This window comes from Vanderwaltozyma polyspora, genomic scaffold, assembly GCF_000150035.1.
Source record: "Vanderwaltozyma polyspora DSM 70294 KpolScaffold479 genomic scaffold, whole genome shotgun sequence".
Lineage (NCBI taxonomy): Eukaryota > Fungi > Ascomycota > Saccharomycetes > Saccharomycetales > Saccharomycetaceae > Vanderwaltozyma > Vanderwaltozyma polyspora.
In genome coordinates, this window is record NW_001834616.1 from 37,838 (window position 1) to 61,155 (window position 23,318).

The 23,318-nt window shown below is 33.8% G+C and overlaps 14 protein-coding genes across 14 annotated transcripts; 9 read left to right on the plus strand and 5 right to left on the minus strand.

The window, feature by feature from the left end:
* Window positions 1-555: 555 nt before the first annotated feature.
* TOD6 (Tod6p) lies at window positions 556-2,256 on the minus strand (the record flags this gene model as incomplete). The annotated part of the gene is made up of 1 exon (XM_001643338.1): window positions 556-2,256. One exon carries the CDS (start codon window positions 2,254-2,256, stop codon window positions 556-558), a length of 1,701 nt encoding a protein of 566 aa, XP_001643388.1.
* Window positions 2,257-3,153: 897 nt separating this feature from the next.
* Window positions 3,154-4,290, plus strand: Kpol_479p19 (3'-5'-exodeoxyribonuclease; the record flags this gene model as incomplete). The annotated part of the gene is made up of 1 exon (XM_001643339.1): window positions 3,154-4,290. The coding sequence occupies one exon, from the start codon at window positions 3,154-3,156 to the stop codon at window positions 4,288-4,290; it is 1,137 nt and encodes a 378-aa protein (XP_001643389.1).
* Window positions 4,291-4,503: 213 nt separating this feature from the next.
* Kpol_479p20 (PP2C family serine/threonine-protein phosphatase) lies at window positions 4,504-5,829 on the minus strand (the record flags this gene model as incomplete). Its single annotated transcript, XM_001643340.1, has 1 exon — window positions 4,504-5,829. The coding sequence occupies one exon, from the start codon at window positions 5,827-5,829 to the stop codon at window positions 4,504-4,506; it is 1,326 nt and encodes a 441-aa protein (XP_001643390.1).
* A 525-nt stretch (window positions 5,830-6,354) lies between these two features.
* On the plus strand, window positions 6,355-6,999 carry PTH2 (aminoacyl-tRNA hydrolase; the record flags this gene model as incomplete). The annotated part of the gene is made up of 1 exon (XM_001643341.1): window positions 6,355-6,999. One exon carries the CDS (start codon window positions 6,355-6,357, stop codon window positions 6,997-6,999), a length of 645 nt encoding a protein of 214 aa, XP_001643391.1.
* A 214-nt stretch (window positions 7,000-7,213) lies between these two features.
* Window positions 7,214-7,760, minus strand: IAI11 (Iai11p; the record flags this gene model as incomplete). The annotated part of the gene is made up of 2 exons (XM_001643342.1): window positions 7,214-7,500; window positions 7,598-7,760. 2 exons carry the CDS (start codon window positions 7,758-7,760, stop codon window positions 7,214-7,216), a joined length of 450 nt encoding a protein of 149 aa, XP_001643392.1.
* A 255-nt stretch (window positions 7,761-8,015) lies between these two features.
* CMC2 (Cmc2p) lies at window positions 8,016-8,437 on the plus strand (the record flags this gene model as incomplete). The annotated part of the gene is made up of 2 exons (XM_001643343.1): window positions 8,016-8,049; window positions 8,157-8,437. The coding sequence occupies 2 exons, from the start codon at window positions 8,016-8,018 to the stop codon at window positions 8,435-8,437; spliced, it is 315 nt and encodes a 104-aa protein (XP_001643393.1).
* Window positions 8,438-9,106: 669 nt separating this feature from the next.
* On the plus strand, window positions 9,107-11,050 carry SKT5 (Skt5p; the record flags this gene model as incomplete). The annotated part of the gene is made up of 1 exon (XM_001643344.1): window positions 9,107-11,050. The coding sequence occupies one exon, from the start codon at window positions 9,107-9,109 to the stop codon at window positions 11,048-11,050; it is 1,944 nt and encodes a 647-aa protein (XP_001643394.1).
* Window positions 11,051-11,389: 339 nt separating this feature from the next.
* On the minus strand, window positions 11,390-12,565 carry ARP2 (actin-related protein 2; the record flags this gene model as incomplete). The annotated part of the gene is made up of 1 exon (XM_001643345.1): window positions 11,390-12,565. One exon carries the CDS (start codon window positions 12,563-12,565, stop codon window positions 11,390-11,392), a length of 1,176 nt encoding a protein of 391 aa, XP_001643395.1.
* Window positions 12,566-13,155: 590 nt separating this feature from the next.
* PRP9 (SF3a splicing factor complex subunit PRP9) lies at window positions 13,156-14,709 on the minus strand (the record flags this gene model as incomplete). The annotated part of the gene is made up of 1 exon (XM_001643346.1): window positions 13,156-14,709. The coding sequence occupies one exon, from the start codon at window positions 14,707-14,709 to the stop codon at window positions 13,156-13,158; it is 1,554 nt and encodes a 517-aa protein (XP_001643396.1).
* A 322-nt stretch (window positions 14,710-15,031) lies between these two features.
* On the plus strand, window positions 15,032-16,279 carry SLM3 (tRNA-5-taurinomethyluridine 2-sulfurtransferase; the record flags this gene model as incomplete). The annotated part of the gene is made up of 1 exon (XM_001643347.1): window positions 15,032-16,279. The coding sequence occupies one exon, from the start codon at window positions 15,032-15,034 to the stop codon at window positions 16,277-16,279; it is 1,248 nt and encodes a 415-aa protein (XP_001643397.1).
* Window positions 16,280-16,664: 385 nt separating this feature from the next.
* INP54 (phosphoinositide 5-phosphatase INP54) lies at window positions 16,665-17,807 on the plus strand (the record flags this gene model as incomplete). The annotated part of the gene is made up of 1 exon (XM_001643348.1): window positions 16,665-17,807. One exon carries the CDS (start codon window positions 16,665-16,667, stop codon window positions 17,805-17,807), a length of 1,143 nt encoding a protein of 380 aa, XP_001643398.1.
* Window positions 17,808-18,114: 307 nt separating this feature from the next.
* Window positions 18,115-19,923, plus strand: Kpol_479p29 (uncharacterized protein; the record flags this gene model as incomplete). The annotated part of the gene is made up of 1 exon (XM_001643349.1): window positions 18,115-19,923. The coding sequence occupies one exon, from the start codon at window positions 18,115-18,117 to the stop codon at window positions 19,921-19,923; it is 1,809 nt and encodes a 602-aa protein (XP_001643399.1).
* Window positions 19,924-20,534: 611 nt separating this feature from the next.
* Kpol_479p30 (uncharacterized protein) lies at window positions 20,535-21,860 on the plus strand (the record flags this gene model as incomplete). Its single annotated transcript, XM_001643350.1, has 1 exon — window positions 20,535-21,860. The coding sequence occupies one exon, from the start codon at window positions 20,535-20,537 to the stop codon at window positions 21,858-21,860; it is 1,326 nt and encodes a 441-aa protein (XP_001643400.1).
* A 342-nt stretch (window positions 21,861-22,202) lies between these two features.
* On the plus strand, window positions 22,203-23,144 carry Kpol_479p31 (uncharacterized protein; the record flags this gene model as incomplete). The annotated part of the gene is made up of 1 exon (XM_001643351.1): window positions 22,203-23,144. One exon carries the CDS (start codon window positions 22,203-22,205, stop codon window positions 23,142-23,144), a length of 942 nt encoding a protein of 313 aa, XP_001643401.1.
* Window positions 23,145-23,318: the final 174 nt, after the last annotated feature.

The following is a 23,318-nucleotide window of genomic DNA, read 5'->3' on the forward strand; positions in this document are numbered from 1 at the left end:
AACAGTGACTACCACAAGAATATTGTCTTTTAAATATAAAATTATGAAAAAATGTCGTGATGAATTAATGACTATTAATGATCTAATACGTTTATGAATTTAATGTAAGTATATCTATGGTTAGACGAGCCAACAATTTATGTCCTTTTGTAATGATATGATTTTACGAATTGTCATTTAATGTATAAAGAATATTTTAACGTGAAAAATATTTTATACGATTGATATATATTGATAACTATTTCAATATATATATAATTATATATATATGTATGTATTTAGTTATGTCTATATAAATATAAACGATGATTTTAATGATACTTTACATAATAAACCAAACTTTGCTTAGTATAGAATTGTATAAATGGTATTCTATTAACATGATATTGTGACAACAAGTAGTTTCTTGTAGAAATGAAGTAACTATGCTTTCATTGGGAATTGTTTTGAAATGAAATGAATTATGGTTTTAGGTTGGAATCTTTTTTTTTGTTTTACGATTATAAAATCTTGATAATGGGTTAACTTTTTTTTTCTTTAAGAATTAGAAATATATCATATCATATCTTGGAGTAGAGTACTTATACTTGGCAATTGCTTATTGTTTAACATATTAGTTGAATTAGAAGTATTTGCAGTACCAGCTGTAGTTGTAGTTGTTGAGCTAGTTGCTGAACTCATTACAGAAGCTGATCTTACATTAAGAGAAGAAGGTGAATTTTTCGAGCTATCGGTACTATTATTTGAGTAATAGGCGTTTGGCGATATGTCTTTAGAGGTTGGTGGAGAAGCTGATGAGTCTCTACGTAGGTGTCCCATATTATGTTCGTTTTTAATGAATCTATGATTTGATTTGGAGATGTTTATTTCATCATCATCTACTATAGCTTCTTCATCGTCTTCATCGAAGGTATCCTCATCGATAGCACTCTCGATAGTTTTAACTGAATGCGAAATATAAGTGTTCCTTGGGGAATTCAAAGGTGATTGCGATGCTGAAGGTGAAGGGGTATTTTGAGAATTAGTCGAGACAGCTGATGTTTCTGATAGCAAAGTTGCTAGTCTTGATCTTATTTCTATATCTGGTTTGTTTGGTAACAACAACGACAATTCCAAAGAAGACATCTTTCTTCCAGATTCGAGCAATATTTTGTCTTCATCTGGTGTCCAGCTTATTTTTGATGGCGCTTGTTGAACTTGTTGAGGTTGTTGATGGCTCTGTGGGACTAGTTGTGGCTGTTGGGTGGTACCTCTTCTTAGATGAGGTGGGAGATCCATGTAAGTAGTTCCCATGGAAGTGGAAGAAGATCTTGAGTTTTGGACGATTGAGTTTCTTCTTAGGTTTTGTTGAGTTGGAGTTGCTATGTTTGGAGTCGAGGACACGACGGAGTGTCTTCTTGACAATGGGGTGCTTGAAGAGAAGTTGAAAGAAGAACGTCTTGATCTAGTTGAGAACGAATTTTTCCTTGATTTTGTAGATAGATGGTGATGATTTATGATTGGGAAAGGTGCCGATAAGTTCAATGGGTTTTGTTGCTGAGCAGCAGTAGATGTATGAGCAAACGAGCTTCTTCTTGATCTTACGATGATTTTTGGCACGAAACCTATATTTTCTTGATCTGGAGGCAATACGTTGACAGACTGAGAACGAGGACCTGCTGGGTTTACTAATGGTGTGTTGAAAGATTGGTTTGGTTTTGAAAGAGAGTGAGACATGGACCTTGGTTTAATGAATGAGCCTGAATTAGAAGAGCTGCCAGTGCCTGTGCCTGTATTGGCAGTTGTTGAGGAGGAGTCATATGGGTTTGAATGGGTAAAGACAGGAGAGAAAGTAGGAGGATGCTGAGGAATGGAAGGTACCTGAACCTGGATAGGGACCTGTTGAACTGAATTAGTCTTGACGGCTTGGTGTTGCTGTTGGGGAGCTGGAGATTGTTGTTGTTGTTGCTGGGGGATGCATACATTTACATTATCAGGAATAGCCAGTTCTATGTTATATTCGTTGATGTTTATAGTAGCAGTTTTGTTTGATTTCAAATTTCCCGACTTCAACCTTCTCCACCTGAACTGACAAGCATTTGGAGTTCTATTGTTGAAATATTTTGAGATGTCCTTCCATCCCATTTTTTTGACTTCTTTCAAATGTCTCAACAAGATATCATCTTGAGGATCCCAAGAAGAAGGATTCTTTTGAGAAGAACTTGAATCAGAAGAAGGAGAATCCCGCTGTTGTACGACAACAGCAGTATTTGACATGATTTGGAACAGAAATGGCTAAAAACAAAGCACACACACACACACACACACACACACAGACGCAAACTAGAATATTATAAACCTAGAATAATAATACCAAAAACGTATAATATCTATTTATATTACAATGTAAGCAATAGAACGAACACTCTACTTTTAAGAACAGCAAGAGACAAGAGACAACAATACAAAGAATCGATGAGATATATAAATATCCAAATATTAAACACCAAAAACACTAATATAACATGTTTTAATAGAGTGATTAAGCCCACTTTCGATCGAGATGGCCTAACTAAATGTTTCAACTTTTCGACTCGAAGGACGAAACTCATCTCGAAACCGAAACTTTCATCAACAACCACTCATCACCAACTCATCGCCTACACCAAGACCAAGACCAAGACCAAGGCCATCACCAACTCATCCTCATCCTCATCACCAACATCTCCATCAGAGCATCGAATCGAATCGAATCGAATCGACAGAGCACAGCACAGCACGACGACGACGACGACGACAGCTCACTGCTACAAGTTGACTTGAGATATAAAGCATCTGACGTGTTGTTGTTGTTGTTGTTGTTGTTGTTGTTGTTCAGGTGGGAAGGGAGCTGTCGATGTGTTTGATGTTTGATGTTTGATGTTTGGTGTTGTCGTCGTTGTTGTCGCTGCAATGGCTAAAAGTCAGACGTGGTCATCATGACCAACGCAGACCGTTTCTTACGACTTGGCTTGGCTTGGCTTGGCCCAGGACGAGATGGGATGAGATGAGATGAGGTGAGATGAGATCAGATGGGATCAGATGGGATAAGATATTAGTACATTAGTACTTTGCTACTTTGGTAATCACCCATTCTTCATATTCTGATGTTCTTTCTAGTCAAGACTGCCAAGAATGGTGAGGATGGGTAAACGTTTCTATGATATCGCAGTCAACGCTACTGATTGCATGTTTCATGGATCTTATAATGGTAAAAAATATCATGATATAGATCTGATCAACGTCTTCAAAAGAGCTTACCAACAAAATGTACTCTGTTGCCTACTTACTGGTTCCTCTATAAAAGAATCTATCATCACAAAATCCATTGCAAATGAATACGCTACTACCTCTCTTTTCAAACTACCTTCCTTATACTACACTATAGGTGTACATCCTTGTTCTGTTAACGAATTCATCACTTATAACAACAACTACAACAACAAGACTGACCACACTCTCTCAAATGACCAATTCTTCCAATTGGCTCAGGATTCACCACTTGTGCCTGTTGAAAACTTGAACCTATTATTACAACTGTGGAAGGATTCTTTGAATGATCCAAAATTTAGAGCCCTGGGTGAAATGGGACTGGATTACGATAGACTCAACTACTCTTCCAAAGAAATGCAACTGCTCTTCTTCAAGGAACAATTGAAACTATCTTGTGACCCTCAACTACAACACCTGCCTCTATTCTTACACATGAGAAACTGTAGTGAAGATTTCATCCCAATTTTAAACCAATTCATAAATGGTTACCATGACACATCAATGATATCACCCAACGATCCTCCTCGTCTCTACAAATTCTCTGACCAAAGGCTAATGGTAGTCCATTCTTTTACCGACTCGACCCAGGATATGTGCGATCTGGTCAACCTATCTCCTAACATCTACATCGGTTTAAATGGTGCCTCTTTGAGATCCCAACAGAATCTAGATACCGTCAAGGAGATACCGTTGGATCGTATCCTTATCGAAACAGATTCCCCATGGTGTGAAATCAGAAAGTCCCATCCTTCTTACCAATGGCTTCACAAAGAAGATGGTGAGATCCAGCCAAGATACGAAGAACCTTACAAAACTGTTAAAAAGGATAAGTTACAAGGGAAACCTGATGATGAGAAACAAGTAACTATGGTTAAATCAAGAAATGAACCTTGTCTTGTAGAACAAGTCGCAATTGTAGTTTCTCAATTGAAAAATATCCCATACGATGAATTTGTCGACACTGTATGGGAAACTTCTTGTAAAATTTATGGTGAATAATCAGTTATTGTTATTTACTTATATTATCATTCATTATACATTACATGCTCATATACTATTCCGATCCCTCTTCATCCATGTTGTGTTGGTAGATTTTGTAACGTAGGAGGGATTGGGTAACTGAACCTTAACGGATCTTAGATTTCGTATATGTAGTTTAACATACATACATACTTAAATTGATATATTTATACAAAACAATAATGAGTGGCATTATTTAATTTCTTGTAATTTGTCATCATCTTCCGGATCAAAATCTTCAGGTTCTGTTTCACCGGCAGCAGCATTACTTAAGGAAGCTAGCATTTCAGATAACGCACTACCAGTAATGATAGGTGCACCGTTACCATCGCCATTTTCACCATTAGTTGTGATTTCAATACCACTGGCACCCAATATAGCCTCTAATGACAATAAATCGACAGGGCCGCTGATTCTCTTCTTTTCTGCATCTCTGCTAGCTTCTTCAGGGGAGACTTTTCTTAAAGTAACATCGAATACAGGGTTTTTGTCATCATCATCATTGTTTGGATCGTTTTCAGGGAATTGGAAATAATTAAAGATCTTTCTTCTCTTGGTAGCAAAAGTTTCATTAACTTGGTATTTTTTATTCCTTATTCTGGTAAACCATTCATCTTCGGATTCATTTTCCTTTAATAATGCTACAATTACAATACTCATATTATCACAACCGATACCTGTACCTTCTGTAGTTGGTGCACAGCAAACATCAATAATTCTTGAAGAGATATCTGCTAAAGTCATATCACCTTTTGAAATACCGTAATTAACCAAATCCACACATTCTTGAGAAGTCAAACAATCCCAAATACCGTCACAAGCCAAGATGACGAAATCATCCTTTGAGTAATCTAGCGAATGTTCCATAACGTCTGGCACACAAGTGACAATTTGTTCTTCAGGAGATAATTCATCATTTGATTTGAATTCGAAATCACCGATGGCTCTTGACAAAGCCAAATTACCGTTGACACGATCCATTTCTACAAACCCACCAGCAGCGACAATTCTTGACTTTTCACTAGCTAAAGTAGGTTTATGATCATAGGACAAAGCCTTTGCGATACCATTAGTAGATAAAACAGTTCTTGAATCACCAGCGTTTGCACAAACAACCAAGTTTTGCAATTTAGAAACCAAGATGGAAGTAGCGGTACACCCACTATGGTCATTTCTAATAGCAGGCTCCTTCAACAATTCCTTGTCTGTAGATAGATATAAATCAATTAAACATTGTTTCAAATCACCTTTGATAAAATTAGGTTCTTTCTGCAAGATAGAAGTACACTTTTCACCACAAAATTGTGAAACAGTTGAACCACCATGACCATCAAAGATCGAGTAAAAAGCAATATGATCCTTGGAAGTTGAACCATCACCAATATTCAACTGGGTAATATGAGCATCCTCCATTGACATACGCCAACCTTGCATATCACATAAACCAAAAGCAGTGAATTCATCCTTAGAAGATTCGATATGTTTTTCAACAATGGGATTAGATAGAATTTGACCCATGATAACAAAATTTTTTAATCTTTTTTATTTTTAAAATCAACAATATATTTACCTGATCAACAATATAACGTTGCCTCTTAATACAGACCTGTGGTATACCTTTACCTTATTATATTTATTTATTTAACTTTGTTTTCTAATTGTAATATAAGAAAAAATCCTGCCAAAAAACGAACTGGTACAAATTAAAACCAACTTTCTTGAACAGCCTTCTTCCGTAAACAACAATTCAAAACCAAACCCAAACGTAATGATCCTGCTGACGTCAGAATAAACATATATATCAAATCCCAATCCCTATCTGATACCCAAACTAAACCTTTAAAACTTGTATCTTTAAAGCTTTCTTTTATAAACCTTTCTTTGTTTTGTTGGTTTGTGTGTGAAAAAAAAAAGATGGTTAAAATTGTCGTTGTGTTGATATAAAAAGAGGGAAAGGATATAGCAAGGAGGTTTATGAAACTATATAAGAGATGAGATGAGATGAGATGGGATGAACTTAATGGGTCTTTTTGAATAGGATTGATGGTTTGCTTGAGAGGAATTGAGTCTATTGGTGGTGGTTGTGGTGGGTTGTTTGTTTTGGTTGGTCTTTGCGTTACAGCAGGCTACTGTTTGGGGGTTACCACGACGATAACCAGGACAAGGGGATCTCATGTGAGAAAGATCAAGAAGAAGCAGGAGGAGGTTGGACAAGAAGAAGAAGATGATGGTGAATATGAGGATGAGGAGGATGAGGAGGATGAGGAGGAATACTCTGACTACGAGATCGATTCTTTATCTTTGAATGATGTCCCTGGCGAAGTCAGAATGGCTTTGGTTATTAGACAAGATTTGGGAATGACAAAGGGGAAAATTGCAGCTCAGTGTTGTCATGCTGCTTTGTCTTGTTTCAGAATGATAGCAGTAGATCCTAAAAAGACTTCTTATAATCCTATCATGACAAACAGATGGCTCCATCACGGCCAGGCTAAGATCACCTTGAAGTGTCCAGATAAAGAAACCATGGATGAGTTGTACGCCAAGGCTATCTCGTTGGACGTCAATGCTTGTGTTATCCACGATGCTGGGAGAACCCAGATCGCTGCAGGTAGCGCTACTGTTTTAGGTTTGGGTCCTGCTCCAAAGGCTGTCCTCGATCAAATCACAGGCGACTTGAAATTGTACTAATTGCATTCTCTTTATAGACAAAGTTCTTGTTATCCACAATTGAACCCTTCCACATCACCAATCCATACTTTTAAATATATTTACATGTATTATTACTATTACTATTATTATTATATATATATATAATCTAAGGGATATAGGAATTATTATTAGTATTATTTTTTTTTTCTTAATTAGCTCCAAATGCTAGAAGTAAGAGAATATTATAAAGTCATCATTTTTTGCCATTCAGCAGTTCTAGTCTCTCGTACACATTTCTCATGGAATCTGATTCCAAAGGCATGTTAGCCAACCTAGGGTGTTCTACCTTCTCTGAACTAAAACCCTTAATCTCCCGAAACTCTTTCATCGTGGAAATATCCCATATCCAGCAAGAACCACTCACTAACATGGATAACGTACCAACGGTGATCCCAGTAGCAAGCACAAGGGCAGGCCCTGTTTCACCTTTATATGTAACCACTGGTGGTTTATAATTCAATTGAAACATATTAGGAACATCTAATTAGATTTCTCATCAGTTTGTTAGTATCAATTCCGTCCCCTACAGAACTTCAAGCCTTTCCCACTCCCATTAATCAGAACAAATAATACATACAATGACGAGCCTTAGCCCTAGTGATAGCCAATCTACATGAGATCAACGTTACTGCAGTTGATCCAATAAACCTCATCATCTGTTGTTTCCGTCTGTTCTTGTATTTTTCAGTGAATTCTTCAACATCTTGAACAGGAATTCCTTCACTAACAACATCAACCATCACTAAATCCTCGATATCAACTCTCAAATCCACCAATCAATCAAATATAACCCATCTAAAGAGTCCCAGTTTGCTCATCTCTTGTTCATTTTGTATTGATCTTAATTGCGCAATCGATTTCAATCCTTTAAAAGTATATAAGCTCAGATTATTTCATATAAAAATCTAACCAACTTTTAACCGTTTGCGAGTTTATTGGATGGTAAACTTGGTGAAACGTTAGACAGAGTAAGCTAATATCTAATATTTATCAGAATGCACCCACAGTTAGAGGCCCAACGTTTTTATTGTATGTTTTAGTTTGACTTATGGCATTAGTTACTACTTTTTAGTGATGATTGAGAATTTTAGATAAAATACTAACAACAAGACCAATGGAATGAAACGTCTTTTTAGCCTGTGCTGAGTTTATCGATGCTTTAGAGAGGTGTCATGAGAAGGAGTTCTACAAGAGGATGTTTGGTGTGTGTAATAATGAGAAAGAGGCATTGACCAAATGTTTGAAGGAGACCAAACGTACATTGACTATAAAATCTATTGAAGAGTCCAAGGCAAAGAGAAAGGTCATCGAAGACAAATGGAAGAAATCAAAGGAAGAAGAGTTTGGTGAAGATGCAATTCTAAAGAAGATTATGGAGAGACACAATATCTCGATGGCTGACATCGACAAGGATTGAAAGAAACATACCATGTAAGCATTTTAGATCTTTCCCTCCCGGTCACCACCCCCAATACTCCATAATTACTGATTCAAGGCTTATGGATTATCATTGGATATATAGGTACCACTACTGTAAATACTAAAAATAACAATATTATATATGTCATAAAGGAAACTGTTCGATCAAATTGTGACATTCCATTCCTGATCGTATCGTTCTTGCTCGAGGTATTATGTAAAAATCAACCTTCAGGACTACTGTAAAAAACCTGGATTCAATCTTGTACATTGACAACCTACTAATCCCAACCATAGATCTGTCCTAAAAACATCTTCTACTCTCTCAATCTATCCATCTCTAACATCTTCGACTCTTGTGCTTCCTCAACTTTTCAATATCAGATATCTCCCATAATTAAGAAGTTGAAAAATATTGCACTAGTCAGAGATATCATGAATAACAAAGAAGCTATTAAAAGAATGGTCATAGTGATTATATCAGTGTAATAGCCATCGATATAAGCTGAATTGCGAGTCTGTGTACCAGAGTGTGTGTTGTTCAAGTTTTTCTGCTGTTATTATACTTTATTCTACACTGAATCTTCAGCTATTTCTCTTTTTATTATTATTGTTCTTCTCATTCATTTTATTGTTGGTTTAAAGATCTCTAGGAATTTTGCTTCTGATGAGTTTATCTACTGACAATGTGTTGTTTAATAAGTCTTCTGAGATTTCCCCTCCCGGGATTCATCCTTATAAGAAGCATTTAATGGATAGTCAACCTCAATTGACCCCAGCCTCATCGGAACCTACTAATAGTTCTTCAAATTTGGATTTGGATCCAAAATTGATTAAATCTGATTCAAGGGAACAGCTAAAGATATATGGGGATATGGGTCCACCATCTGTGAGCGGAAGACCATCTTTGATGACTTCGCCAGAAGGTTCGAGTTCAAGTTTAAGGTCTTCAAACAATTCTGGTTCAACTCTTAACTTTCATAAGAAGAGAACAAAGTCTGTAGATTTATCCCATCTTTATTTGCTTGCAAATACTGATAATGCTGAATTCACTGCTACTAATGAATCAGTTGCTGATATGTCTCATCAAATGATTAGTCAATATTTAGGTGAAGAAAATAATTCAAGTTTACTACCGAGATTGAAGACAATTGATATGTATAGACAGAACGTTAAAAAATCAAAGGATCCAAGTATTTTATTTGAATATGCTCAATATATTTTACAAACTGCATTGACCATGGAGGCTTCTAATGAACTTGTAGTTCAAGAAGAACAATCAAATGAGAAAACTATAACTCAAAAGGAACTAAGGAAACAATTTCTAAAAGAAGCACATCATTATTTGAAAAAATTAAGTGTTAAAGGTTATGCTAATGCCCAATATCTATTAGGTGATAGCTATGCCTCTGGTGCATTTGATAAAATTGAGAATAAAGAGGCATTCACTTTATTTCAAGCTGCTGCCAAACATGGTCACATCGAAAGTGCCTATAGAACAGCTTACTGTTTTGAAAATGGTTTAGGTACAACGAGAGATTCACGTAGGGCATTGGATTTCTTGAAATTTGCTGCTAGCAGAAATCATCCTTCTTCAATGTTTAAATTGGGTTTATACTCATTTTATGGACGTATGGGTTTACCTAGTGATGTAAATACAAAGCAAAATGGGATCAAATGGTTATCTCGTGCTTCTGCAATTGCCACAGAATTAACTTGTGCTGCTCCTTATGAATTAGCTAAAATTTATGAAAATGGGTTTTTAGATATTATAATTCGTGATGAAAAGTATGCCACTGAATTATACATTCAAGCAGCATCCTTGGGTCATGTTCCCTCTGCAACAATTCTGGGCCAGATTTATGAAAGGGGAAACGAAACAGTAACACAAGATACAAGCCTATCTGTACATTATTATACACAGGCAGCCATGAAAGGAGATCCAATTGCAATGTTGGGATTATGTGCTTGGTACCTTTTAGGTGCTGAACCTGCCTTTGAAAAAGATGAAAATGAAGCCTTCCAATGGGCCTCAAAGGCTGCTGACATTGGATTACCAAAGGCTCAGTTTATCATGGGTTTCTTCTATGAAAAAGGTAAGGGTTGTGTTGCTGACCTCGAGACTGCATGGGGTTGGTATGAGCTAGCGGCAAAAAATAATGAGCCTCGTGCTATCAAGAAATTAGAGAGTAGACAAGGTAGAACTACAAATGCTAATGGAAAAATTTTTACACATAAGAAGAATAAAAGTACTGCAACAGTAAATTTATTTACTAAACTAGAGGAAGAAGAGGATTTCCGAGAGCCAGAGACTGTTGAACCGGAAGAGTATTTTAGTCCAACTAATGACTCCAATAAAAATACATTGTTGAGTCCTACCTTGATGATGAAGGGTAGTTTTGAGAAGACACCCACTCTTTTGCATGATAACGCAAATACCCAGGCATATTTCAATCTAAATACAGAAAACTTTAACCATTCACCACCTGTATTTGCTGCTCAATTCGAGAAGAAGATAAAAGCGCAAATGAAGAACAATAATGACATATCCAACTCTGATAAAAAGACTAAAAAAAAATCAAAGAAGTCCAAACAATGTATTATAATGTAACAAGGTACTAGCAGCTTAAGAAATTTAACATGAATACAAATAACTATATAATTGATATTTATAATCACGGACATTAATAAATATTTGCATACGTATTAGAACTGTAGGCTTTTGAAGTTATGTTTTATCAAGTTTTGTCTAACGACACAGTAAAGCATGATGATTAATCACAATGCATCGAAAGATTAAATTTTAGTAGTGCAAGACAATTATATGTAAAAAAAAAGATAAAGAAATTAAAAGTGACGTTTCATAATATTATAATATATTCACATAATATATTTTGATATTCTAAATTTTTGAATTTGAATTGTTGGGAAATTAATGGGATTGTTTTGATTATCTTGGACCGAATTTTGACATAGCCGCTGGTCCACTTTCTTGCCATTCTTGTTTTGACAACCACATATGATCTTTATCAGCCATAATATTAGCCAAGACAGCACCACCGATGAATACCATATGCTTTCTTCTTGGAGGATCTTCAATTCTAACCTTAAATTTATCTAATCTTGAAGGATCTTTATTTAATACTCTAGTGAACCATAGTTGTTTTAATTCTTTTTCTAATCTTGAAGGTAAACCAGGGTACATACTTGAACCACCTGATAAAACAATTGCCTTGTACAAAGAGCTTCTAACATCAACATCAGCTGATTGAATGGTATTAAACAATAATTCACCGACACCTGCGCTTTCCACGTCTACTAAGTTTGGTTGGAATAAACATTCTGGGGCTTCAAATCTTTCTTGACCAACTTTAATGATTCTACCATCTGGTAATTCATATTTCTCTACTAGAGTAGTTGTTTCTCTTGCTAATCTTGTATCCAGATCTAGATCATAAGAGACATAACATAACTTTTCTTTTATTTGACGAACTGTTTCGAAATCAGCAGTTCTATTAAATGCATAACCACGACGAGACAATAAATCGATCAAATGTCTAGTAACATCTCTACCTGCGACATCTAATCTTCTAGTCAAATGGTTCAACACAACGGATTCGTAAACAGGAACGATATGAGTAACACCATCACCAGAATCCACAACGACACCAGAAGATAGACCTTGAGCATATAGAGCCAAAACAGCCTGAATAGCAACATAAACTCCTCCAAAATCATATTTTTCAAACATTACTTCACACATCTGTTCTCTATTCTTCAATGGGTTCATTGGAGGTTCAGTCAATAAAACTTTACCACCAGAAGTACTTGGCAACTTCATTTGCTCGTAGAATGCATAATCCCATAACAATTCCATATCAGTCCAATTCTTAATAATACCATTTTCCATAGGGTATGAAATTTGCAAATAAGAACGAACCTCACTGGCCTCATCACCGATCATAATATCCTTCAAAGGAGTGCTTATACTTGCACGTTCCTCAGCTCTTAAAATTGGTCTACCAACAATAGATGGGAACGTATAATCTGGGAAGTTCTCACCAGCACGACCAATTTTAACAAACCCAGTACCTTGATCCAAAACAATTGGAGAATGAGGATCCATCTTTTCTTATTTCTCTCTAAAATTCTATAAAACTTGACAGTACAAATATCAGCAAACAACCACACAGAATTATAATGCTCTATCTGACCAATTGAACGATTCAATCAACCTTAAATCTATTCAATATCGTCCATTACATCTATTAAAATATTTCATCTTTTTAAATTAATTTATTTCGAAAGGCCCCTTTTCCATTTTGACGAGAACTTGATATCTTTTCCAGTTGAGAAATGGCAAGGGAAAATATACAGAAGTTAAGTATGTCGTGTATAATGATCGTTATATACACATAATAGATATATATTTATTAAGTGGTTAAAGTGGTTATTATACAATTATGTTAAGAAGTTGAAGGCTGTGACACTAATGATATGTTGATGGATGACAGCAATTGGAGGTTGATTTTGGGTCTGAAGATGGATAAGAGTTCTTGTGTTGTTAGGTTTTGGTTATGGGTTTGAAAGGAAAGTGGAAATAGAAAGAGAGGGTAGGTACCACATTAAAAATAAAGGAATTGAACTTGAATTTAAAATTTAAATTTTAAAACCTGTGAAATGTGACAAATATTAGTATACCAACGGGGGAGTGACTTATAACAATCCTTGCTTTTTTAACTCTTCGTAGATTTCCTTTGATAAAACATTTCCCTCTTTGTCTTCAACTTCAATTTCGTAATTGTTGGATTCCGCATGCTTGCTTGATTTATCCTTTACGTTCATGGTTCCCCAAAGATCCGTGGCTTCTTTGATACTCACAATGCCCTTGAATGCACTGGATGGTTCAATTCCAAGACAGCGTAAATGGTAGTTATGCGTGGTTTCGGAAAAATGTTTCTCAAACGTTCTTCTACCTTTGTATATCGTGTTTGCGCAGATTTCACATTTATACGTCATATCTAAACCTTGCAATTTATATAACCAATATGGCATCGGTAAGCCATCTGGTCCTAATGGCATATCAAATGATCCATTGATTATATCGTTTTTATTGGAAGATGTTTTGCTCGAATTTTCATTTGGTTTTCCTTCTTCTGGTTCTCCCACTGAGTATGCTGGCCTTTCATACACTTCTGTCATTCTATCAATCTCTTTTATTCTTTCGTCGCTTGTAAAGGCTAGCTTTCTCTCTAGGAATAGTTTAGTTTCTTCAAACTCTTTGCTTAACCAATTGAGGATTCGATGAATTTTGAATTCTATAAAATATTCATCATAGTATTTCTTATAGTTCTTAACATGATTCTTACCAGGTAAATGATTTTCAAAAACAGACTCTGTCTTAAACCATTTACCACATAATCTACAAAAATTTCCTTTACCTTGTTTCATAAGAGATTTTGTACATTCGATCTCATAATCATATTTTAATACTTCTGCCTCTTCTTCCCAATCTATAAGTACATATGTTTTTTTAATAAAACTTGTAAGATAGGTTTCTATTATCTCTAAAAACTTCAAATACCGTTCATTCTTCCTATCCATTGGTGGTTGTAAAATATATTGTGCTGAATCTAAGAATTTTTCAATTATTGACATATATTGCAATATTGAACAATTAGCAGATTTTATGACATTTAGCCAATTATTATAAAATCTTTCTAATTCCAAATACTCACCATATTGTTCATCTCGGGTAAAGTAGTCATTGATCTCCAGATATTTACATTTATCTGACAATATATTATTGGGTTTATTCTTAGAATTTGAACTTGTAAACATTGAATATTGAAATATTGTTTTGTTAATTGGCAATTGTTGATTATCAGAAACACTGTCTTCATATTTGGTGTCAATACTTCCCATCAGTTCCACATATCTATCTAATTTGATCCCATTGCTCTCCTTAGTAACATTAATTTCTCTAATTTCATTCAGTTTTGATCTAATATCTTTTATAAATTCATTAGTCTCATATTGTTGCAAAATAACTTGCTTTCTATCTCTCTTATGCTTTCTGGATTTATAGATCCTATTCGAACTTCGATTACTAACCACAGTCTTGGTTTCCTCACCTCCACCGTTAATATCATTCAATTGTTGTGAATAATAGTAATAAACCTCTGGATTCCTTTGAAACCTTTTAGAGATAGCATCTTCAATAACTTCGATGTCCTCTAAAAGTGATCTAACATTTTCAATATAACTCATCAGTAACTAACAGAACTCACTTAATACAACTGATTTGACACCAAATTTGACACCAAATTTGTTTAGCTTATCTTCCTCTCTTTATTATTTAAGTTACTTGTTTAAAGTACTTCAGTTAGATATATTGAAACTTTTCCAATATTTAAAATGAGATGAGATGAGATGAGATAATTGAAAAATCGATGTGTTTTGAATAAAGAAATGTGAATTGATTTGATTGAAACCTAACTAATCCATTCAAGTAGATAGCTTATTGATAATACTAGGGATTACTATTGTAGTGCTATTAGTTGCTGTTTCCTACCCTTTTGGTCTCTACAGGATGCTCCAAAAGTTTCTCTCATTAGCGAATAAAAGATGTTTAAATGGGTACAAATCTCAAGTAATACCTAGTAAGTTTGATAATATTATAATTGCCATGTCCTCTGGTGTTGATTCATCTGTTGCTGGTGCCTTGTTTGCTGGCTCCTATCCTAATGCAAGAGGTATCTTTATGCAGAATTGGTCTAAAGATGAAGCATCATTAGATGATGGTAAAGAAGCATGTTTCGAGAAAGATTGGAAAGATGTTGTTAAAGTAGGCTCACATTTGAATCTCCCGGTGGATTATATTAATTTTGAGAAAGATTACTGGATCGATGTGTTTGAGCCAATGCTAGATGTTTATAAAAGAGGGATGACACCAAATCCTGATATAAATTGCAATAGACATGTAAAATTTGGTAAGTTAGTGGACCATTTGAATTCAAAATATGGTGAAAACAATTATTGGTTAGTCACTGGTCATTATGCAAGGTGTTTAAAGTCAACCGAGGACTCACAAACCCATCTATTAAAAAGTTATTACAAGAATAAAGATCAAAGTTACTATCTATCGCAAATTAAAAATGGAATTCTTTCAAATTTAATATTACCAATGGGACATATGACAAAACCTGAAGTTAGAGAATTAGCTATCGAGGCAGAATTACCCACTGCCGAGAAGGCAGATTCCCAAGGTATCTGTTTTGTTAACAATTCACAACATGGTAAATTTAAAAATTTTTTACAAAGTTACTTACCTGAAAGTAAAGGTAACATTATAACGATCGACCCAGTCTCATCAGAGAAGATAATATGGGGACAACATCAAGGACTGTGGTCGTATACAATTGGACAGAAAATTGGATTATCAATGCCACAGGGTGACCCAAGATATAAAGGCACTTGGTTTGTATCAGAAAAACGTAATGACACTAATGAAATTGTAATAGTTAAAGGCAGAGACCACCCAAGTTTATTTCAAAGACAATTACAAGTGAAAGATTTTATACCGATTGGTATCAGCAAGGAACAGTTAATTAATCTGTGTAACTCGTCCACCAACTCTAATGAATTAAAAATACAATATAGATCATTACAAGATCCCATCGATGTAGAATCAATCAAAATCAATCCCAACGAAGATTCTTCAATGATAACCATAACCTTGAAAGAGTCACAAAGGGCAATGGTTCCAGGACAGTATTGCTGTATGTATATAAATGACAGAGTCCTAGGAAGTGGTATTATCTCTAAGACAAGAATCTGAATTAATCAATTTGGTTCAATTTCTAAAGTTTCTCAAACAATATCAATGAATCTGTAAATAGTTTAAATAGTTTAAATAGTTTAATCAAAGTAACGATTGTAATATTAAAATATATACATAAGTAAAGGTTATAGACACTGACTTGGCTTATAGGAATTGATCTTTTTGTATTTGTGTATAACATCTATATTTTTTGATTTAATGACATTCAGGATCCTTAATGTCTTGGATCAAGAAGAGATGCGGTAATTGTAAAATATATAAAGAACAAAGGATATATATGGATGTGTAGATTTAAGATGGATGAACAATGGGAAGTAATAGTTGAATATCTAAGAGCAGTGATAGCTGGATATATAAGTGCGTGTACAATTGTGTGTTTAAGATGGATAGTAATTGGAAGATTCAGATAACTTCCTTTAATTGTGGAAAGGCATTTCCACACAAGGAGAGAGATTCGATTGAAGATATCTCCTACAAGTTAATTGGTGATGGTATTGCTCAAGATATGTATATATTTGGGTTTCAAGAGTTTACTAAGATTTGGGAAGGTTCGTTTGGTAGAATTGTTAACTCGTATTTACAAGTGTTCGCCCTAATAACTCTAAATTTGTTACATGATAAATATCCTGATAAGAGATATAATATCTCAGGGTTAGGATCACTTGGAGCCATTGGTATTATAATAATAGTTGATGATATCATAAGAGTGAACAGGACTAAATATGCGTACTGCAAAAAGGGTATATTAGGGAGCAGCTTGAAAGGAGCCGTTTCCACTACAATAACTTGTAGTAAGAATGATAGGGAAGAGGAAACATTCTCATTTATCTGCAGTCATTTTAATGCCAACGAAGGTGAAACCAATATGAAATGTAGAATTGACGATTACAATTGTATTTTAACCGAAATTGACTCCCAATTAAGGTTGACAAATTTCAGGAATGGGCACATTTTCTTCTTTGGAGATTTGAATTTCAGACTCAACAAGTTTATCAACGGTAATGAAATCGAATTTAATAACGATTTAATCAGACAGAAACTACTAGAAAACCACGATGAATTAAATCTGTTAAGAAAGGATTCCAAAATATTTCAAGAGTTTGAAGAAGTACCAATTAAATTTCCACCTACATACAAGTTTTTAATTCCACAAGCTAAAGAACCCTTTCAAGAAAATTACTATAACCTGAAAAGAACCTCATCATGGTGTGACCGAATCCTCTTTTTAAAATATGAGAACCCTCAAATCACCATTCAGACAGATTACAAATCAATAAAAAGAACGAAAGAACTAGTATTCACTGACCATCAACCAGTGACATTAATGGTAAATCTACCAATTGGAACAACAACTAACAAATTAAAAATATTATCGACATATGAAGCAACTTTTACAAAATCAGTACCATTAATAGGAAATGTCACTGACTTCATCATAGGTTACACAGGATGGTACATAAACTTAGAATGGTACTATTTATTACTGTCGCTTGTAATCCTTTTCATAATTATTAAATTGTTATAAAATTAACATCATTTCTTATACTGTCAGCATTTCCTGTCATCACCATAAGCTCACATTTTTTTCTATCGATTTTTCGTCAATTTGGCGATGGGGGTTACTCCAGCGAAAATGAAAAATTTGACGAAAAATTGACAAAAATTGACTTAAGTTTTGATCTCATGAATAGAACAATAGAGACTGTTATTGATGATTTAAGGTTAATGTTGGGTATATTGTGTGGTAGATTATGTTATTGATTATTAATTCATTTTATTTCTTATTTCAGAGGATAATTTGTTATCGAATTCCTATAAATGTCTAAGGTGATATGGATGATAATTTAATTTCTGATGCTATGAAACAATCTTTTTATGCAAGAAATCATCATAGTGGTGATGGTGATGATGATGTCACATTAAACAAAGGTGACGGTGGTAGAGATATAGTTGATGGTGTTGTCTTAAAATCCAATAAAAGACCTCGAGATCCGGTACTGATGCCTTTGTCTTCTACAGGTGGATTTAAAGATCTTGTCGTGGATGGGCCCATGTCATCTTCGATTGTGATAGACGTCAATACTGCTAAAGTTTCTGATTTGGAATCAGAGACCAGCTCTTCTTCCTCTAATGAAATGTATATCGATGTTGACGATGATGATGGGTTTTTAAAGAAAGTTGTACAAAATGCCAAACCAGTTATTATTGGTAAAAATTTAAATACTGGGAAATTTATCATCCATCCTTTTGATAAAGATGAAACTTTGACTGCCAAATTTTATTTGAAAAAATTTGGTTTGCGTCAATTTTTAGAGGCATATCTACCCGATGAACTTACTTCTTTGCATTTATACTATTTAATTAAGCTATTAGGCTATGAATTAAAAGATCAACAATTATTAAATCTCATTAGTAGCATAATTGACGTTTCCTTAGATTACAACTCTGCTGATGGAGTTGATAATAAAAGTTTAATAATTTATAATAATTTTAACGATCCTCTTAAAAAGGAATTCATCGCAAGAATTTTAAAAGATTTTCAATCCGTTATATCAAGGGTTATACATACCCCTTTAAGAAGACCTCATTATATGACAATTGAGAAATTTATTGCTAAATTAAAATCTGCTAAAAAAATTATCGTGTTAACTGGTGCAGGTATATCTACTTCATTAGGTATCCCAGATTTTAGATCTTCTGAAGGTTTTTATTCAAAATTGAGAAATTTGGGGTTGGACGACCCACAAGATGTCTTCAATTTACAGATATTCAGAGAGAATCCTTCTGTTTTTTATAATATTGCATATATGGTTTTACCACCTGAAAATATTTTCTCTCCATTGCATAGTTTCCTAAAATTACTTCAGGATAAAGATAAATTATTAAGAAATTATACACAAAATATAGATAATTTAGAATCATACGCTGGTATAAAACCTGAAAAGATGGTTCAATGCCATGGTTCCTTTGCAACTGCCTCCTGTTTTAGCTGTCATTTAAATGTTCCAGGAGAGAAAATTTTTAATAGCATTAGAAAAGTTACTTTACCACTTTGTCCTGTTTGTTATGATAAAAGACAATATCTTTTCAGTATTGGTAATAATAAAAAGGATCAAGAAATTGAAAATGAAAGTGATAATGAAAAAGAAAGTCACGATAATAAAGAAAATCATAATGATGATGACAATGATGACGATAATGATGCATTAAATTCAAGTTTGAGTGAAAGTTCATACTCGGATCCTGATATGTATGTTGCAAAATCATTTGGCGTAATGAAACCAGATATTACCTTCTTTGGTGAACCATTACCAGACAAATTCCATAATTCCATCGAAAAAGATGTAAAAGGATGCGATCTTTTGATATGCATCGGTACTAGTTTGAAGGTTTCTCCGGTGTCTGATATAGTCAATATGGTACCACAACATGTCCCACAGATTTTAATCAATAAGGACCCAATAAGGCATTGCAACTTTGATTTATCATTATTGGGATATTGTGACGATATTGCTGCATATATTTCTAAATTATGTGACTGGAAAATTGATCATCCAAAATGGAATGATTTATCAAAGCAAGAATTCAAGAATGAAAAGTTGCAAGAAGGCATGTATAATATATCTAAATCAGATGCTTGAAATTTTTTGAGAGAATTTAAGTCTAATAATGTAAAAGATTAGTTTCTATTAAAACTTACAACCATATGGTGATCTGATGTAAATAACTTCATAGCATTAAATAATTATTAAAGTCAAAATAAAACTATTTTTACTTCCTGATAAAAAAATTTTATCATGTCGATCAATATCATTCAAAAAACATTGTAAAAGTTGATAGCATTTTATTAGTAATTGTCAATCAAATAGCATTTACTGACGTCCCAACTTACCTCTGTCGTTGTCGTTTCTGTTTGATTAAGCAACTCTTAAAATCAGTTACCACTACGCTTTTTATAATATTTACCTCCTTCCGTTTTGGGAATTTTAACGAATTTCTGATCTGATGAGAAGATGCCTAGAAAATCAGGCCATCAAAAATTAATTAAAGTTTAGATAAAGTTATATTGCCTCATGAGTCGCTATACCAAGAAATATTGTAATACATGAACGGTAGATATCTATATTTAACAAATTTTATTGAATAAAAAGATTTCAACCCATCAGATAGAGTTTTGGACTAGTTCTTTTAAGTGAAAAACCCAAACTTTTAGTTGAACAGGGCAGACTGTTCATTCAGAGCCTTTCTTAATATGGTAGTATACGATACAAATACAAGTGCTCAGCGAGTTGGTTTTCCACATACAGGTTCGAAAGAGCAGATGTATAATTATCCAGATGAATCCAATATCCATTTAAAGGTCAATTATCCAAATAAAAATCGACAAAGGGGAAAAGTACAGGAACAACTCAAGACAGAGCCAATTTCAACTATAACCAACACAACAGATGAAAAGATGATCCCTATTTTACCTGTTTTACCTCCCCAAACACATTTTGGTGGGAAAAAGCTTATTCCTAAAAACAAACACCCACGTTATGAAAGGAAATCATTAGACAATGTATTATGTGAACAAGTTGCTAAAGAGAAGATAGCTGGCCAGCATGTACTGCAAAAATCAGATCTTCAAAGACTAGAAATTAAACAAAATAATTTTAATAATATTCCAAAATTAAGCCATAGAAAGGATGTCTCTTCAATAGATTCAGGTAATATTGCTAGTGAAAGTGGATCTTCGAATTATTATTACATCCATAAGGAATTAGAAAATGCAGAAAGAGCAGTACATAGACCACCATCTCCAGAATTAATTTCAAGATCTCTGAATCTCAATGTTAAAAAGGACCTTACATCAAATGATAAATGGGTTGATGATATGTCTGTTAGTTCTTCCTCCCCAGTATTGCTGCAAACAACTAATATTAAAGTCAAAAAAGGTATTGATCCTTTGCATATTGAATCCTCAAATATCACACCTCTTGTTCCACCAAGAAGTAGACATAGACCAATAAGTATTACAGGAATCAAGAAAGAATTGGATGAAATAGAGAACCAACTACTTGAAGAAATAAATGAATTAAGTAATCCATCTGAAACAGTTTCTCTAAATGATGAAGAGATAAATGAAACCGGCAAAACTCAGTCCAAAAATGAACATAAACTAAATATACCAAACCATCATAACAAATCAGATTATAGGACAACTATTAATAAGAAACTTCCAAATAATGGTAAACCTGAGAATAATAATAATAATGATAATGAGGAAGTGATGGAAGCTATAAAGCTAAAGGGAGAAAAAGATGAATTTATGAAGAATGCTGCATTATTCCAATCTCAAAATATATTACCTTCATTAGACATTGATACACTTACTAGTTTAGTTAACTTTGAAAACGTAAGCCCGGTTGGTACAGAATTCGAAGAAATTGGAATGGATAAAGAGGAAAATCGTATATTACAAACATTAATAGAGGCTTTATCAAAATTAACAGGAGATATGATGTTAAATCCTAAACTATATAATGAAAGTGTTAATCGAATCAAAAAAGCCACCAAAACACTGGACGGTTTTTAAAAGAAACACTAATCAAAATTAAAGACATTGCATTTATTCCATAGAAACATCATAATACGATACCAATAAATAATATTAATAACACTAATATATGTTTACATAATTTATTTATTCAATAAGTAAAATTCAATTAATGTTTAATTACATACTCATCAAGTGTTCAGTATGGTGACCTTTAAATAGTTCGTAATATCCGGTCTAACCTTTAAAGTATAAGAATCAGGATAACTATTAAAAACTTAACAAGTGCAAAGCAAGAAGATGAAATGTGTATAGCTTTCGATCTAGTAAGTGAGAGGGATAGGTAATACGATAGTTACGATCATATCCAATTTGTATATTATGGATCTAGGCCATTTAGCACAGCTGTGCTATAATATGACGGAATCATATTTACAGATTACAAATGGAACAGATGTAATAAATGGAACTCAAGAAGCAATAAGGATAACTAAAGATCAGCTGTTATTGGATATATTTAAGAAATGGAATCCTTTTAATGATGCACTTTCATTTTCATTTAATGGTGGTAAAGATTGTCAAGTATTATTATTGTTGTATTTGAGTTGCCTGTGGGAATTTTTCATGTTAGGTGTTAGCTCATCTCAATTCGATAGGAAATACCATAAGTTCCCTTTAACCAAACTTCCCAGTGTTCTTATATCTCAAGAAGAAGTGTTTTCTACAGTTGATTCGTATATTGCTGAAAGCATTGATAGATATAATTTAGATCTATACGAGTCCACTCCTCAGAATGGGAACCATATTGATATGGCTCAAGCTTTCGAGAACTATTTGAACCTATATCCAAGTACAAAGGCAATTGTGATAGGTGTGCGTTATACAGATCCCTTTGGAGAACATTTCAAACCATTGCAGCCGACAGATTCAAATTGGCCATATTTTCTAAGGGTCCAACCTATATTACATTGGAAGCTAGAAAATATATGGAGTTATCTTTTATTCTCCGGAGAACCAATATGTGGCATGTATGCTAAAGGGTTCACATCGATTGGAGATATTGATAATACATTGCCAAATCCATATCTGATAATTAATAGCACTAATGTCAAACCACAATTTTTATTCTCTAAAGAAGTCGAAAGATCGTTTTATCAAGATAAAAATGCTACAAATGAAATAAATATTACACCATTGCAACCAATAGATATTAAATTAATAGACTCATTTGAAGATGATTATTATCCAGGCTGGTTCCTTGTAGATGATGCAAAAGAAAGGGCAGGTAGAATCAAAAAGCAGAAGAAAAGCACCAAAGCTTGAATAAGAAAAGGACCTGAGATACAATGTTTTGTTTTCAAATAAATAAGAACAAATAATGAACTAATTTACTTTGTTTATTAACATTTATAGACCTTCATATAGATATATTTTAACCATTTACTATACATTTATTCATTCATCATGGTGATATCTACAATACGACTTAATAACATA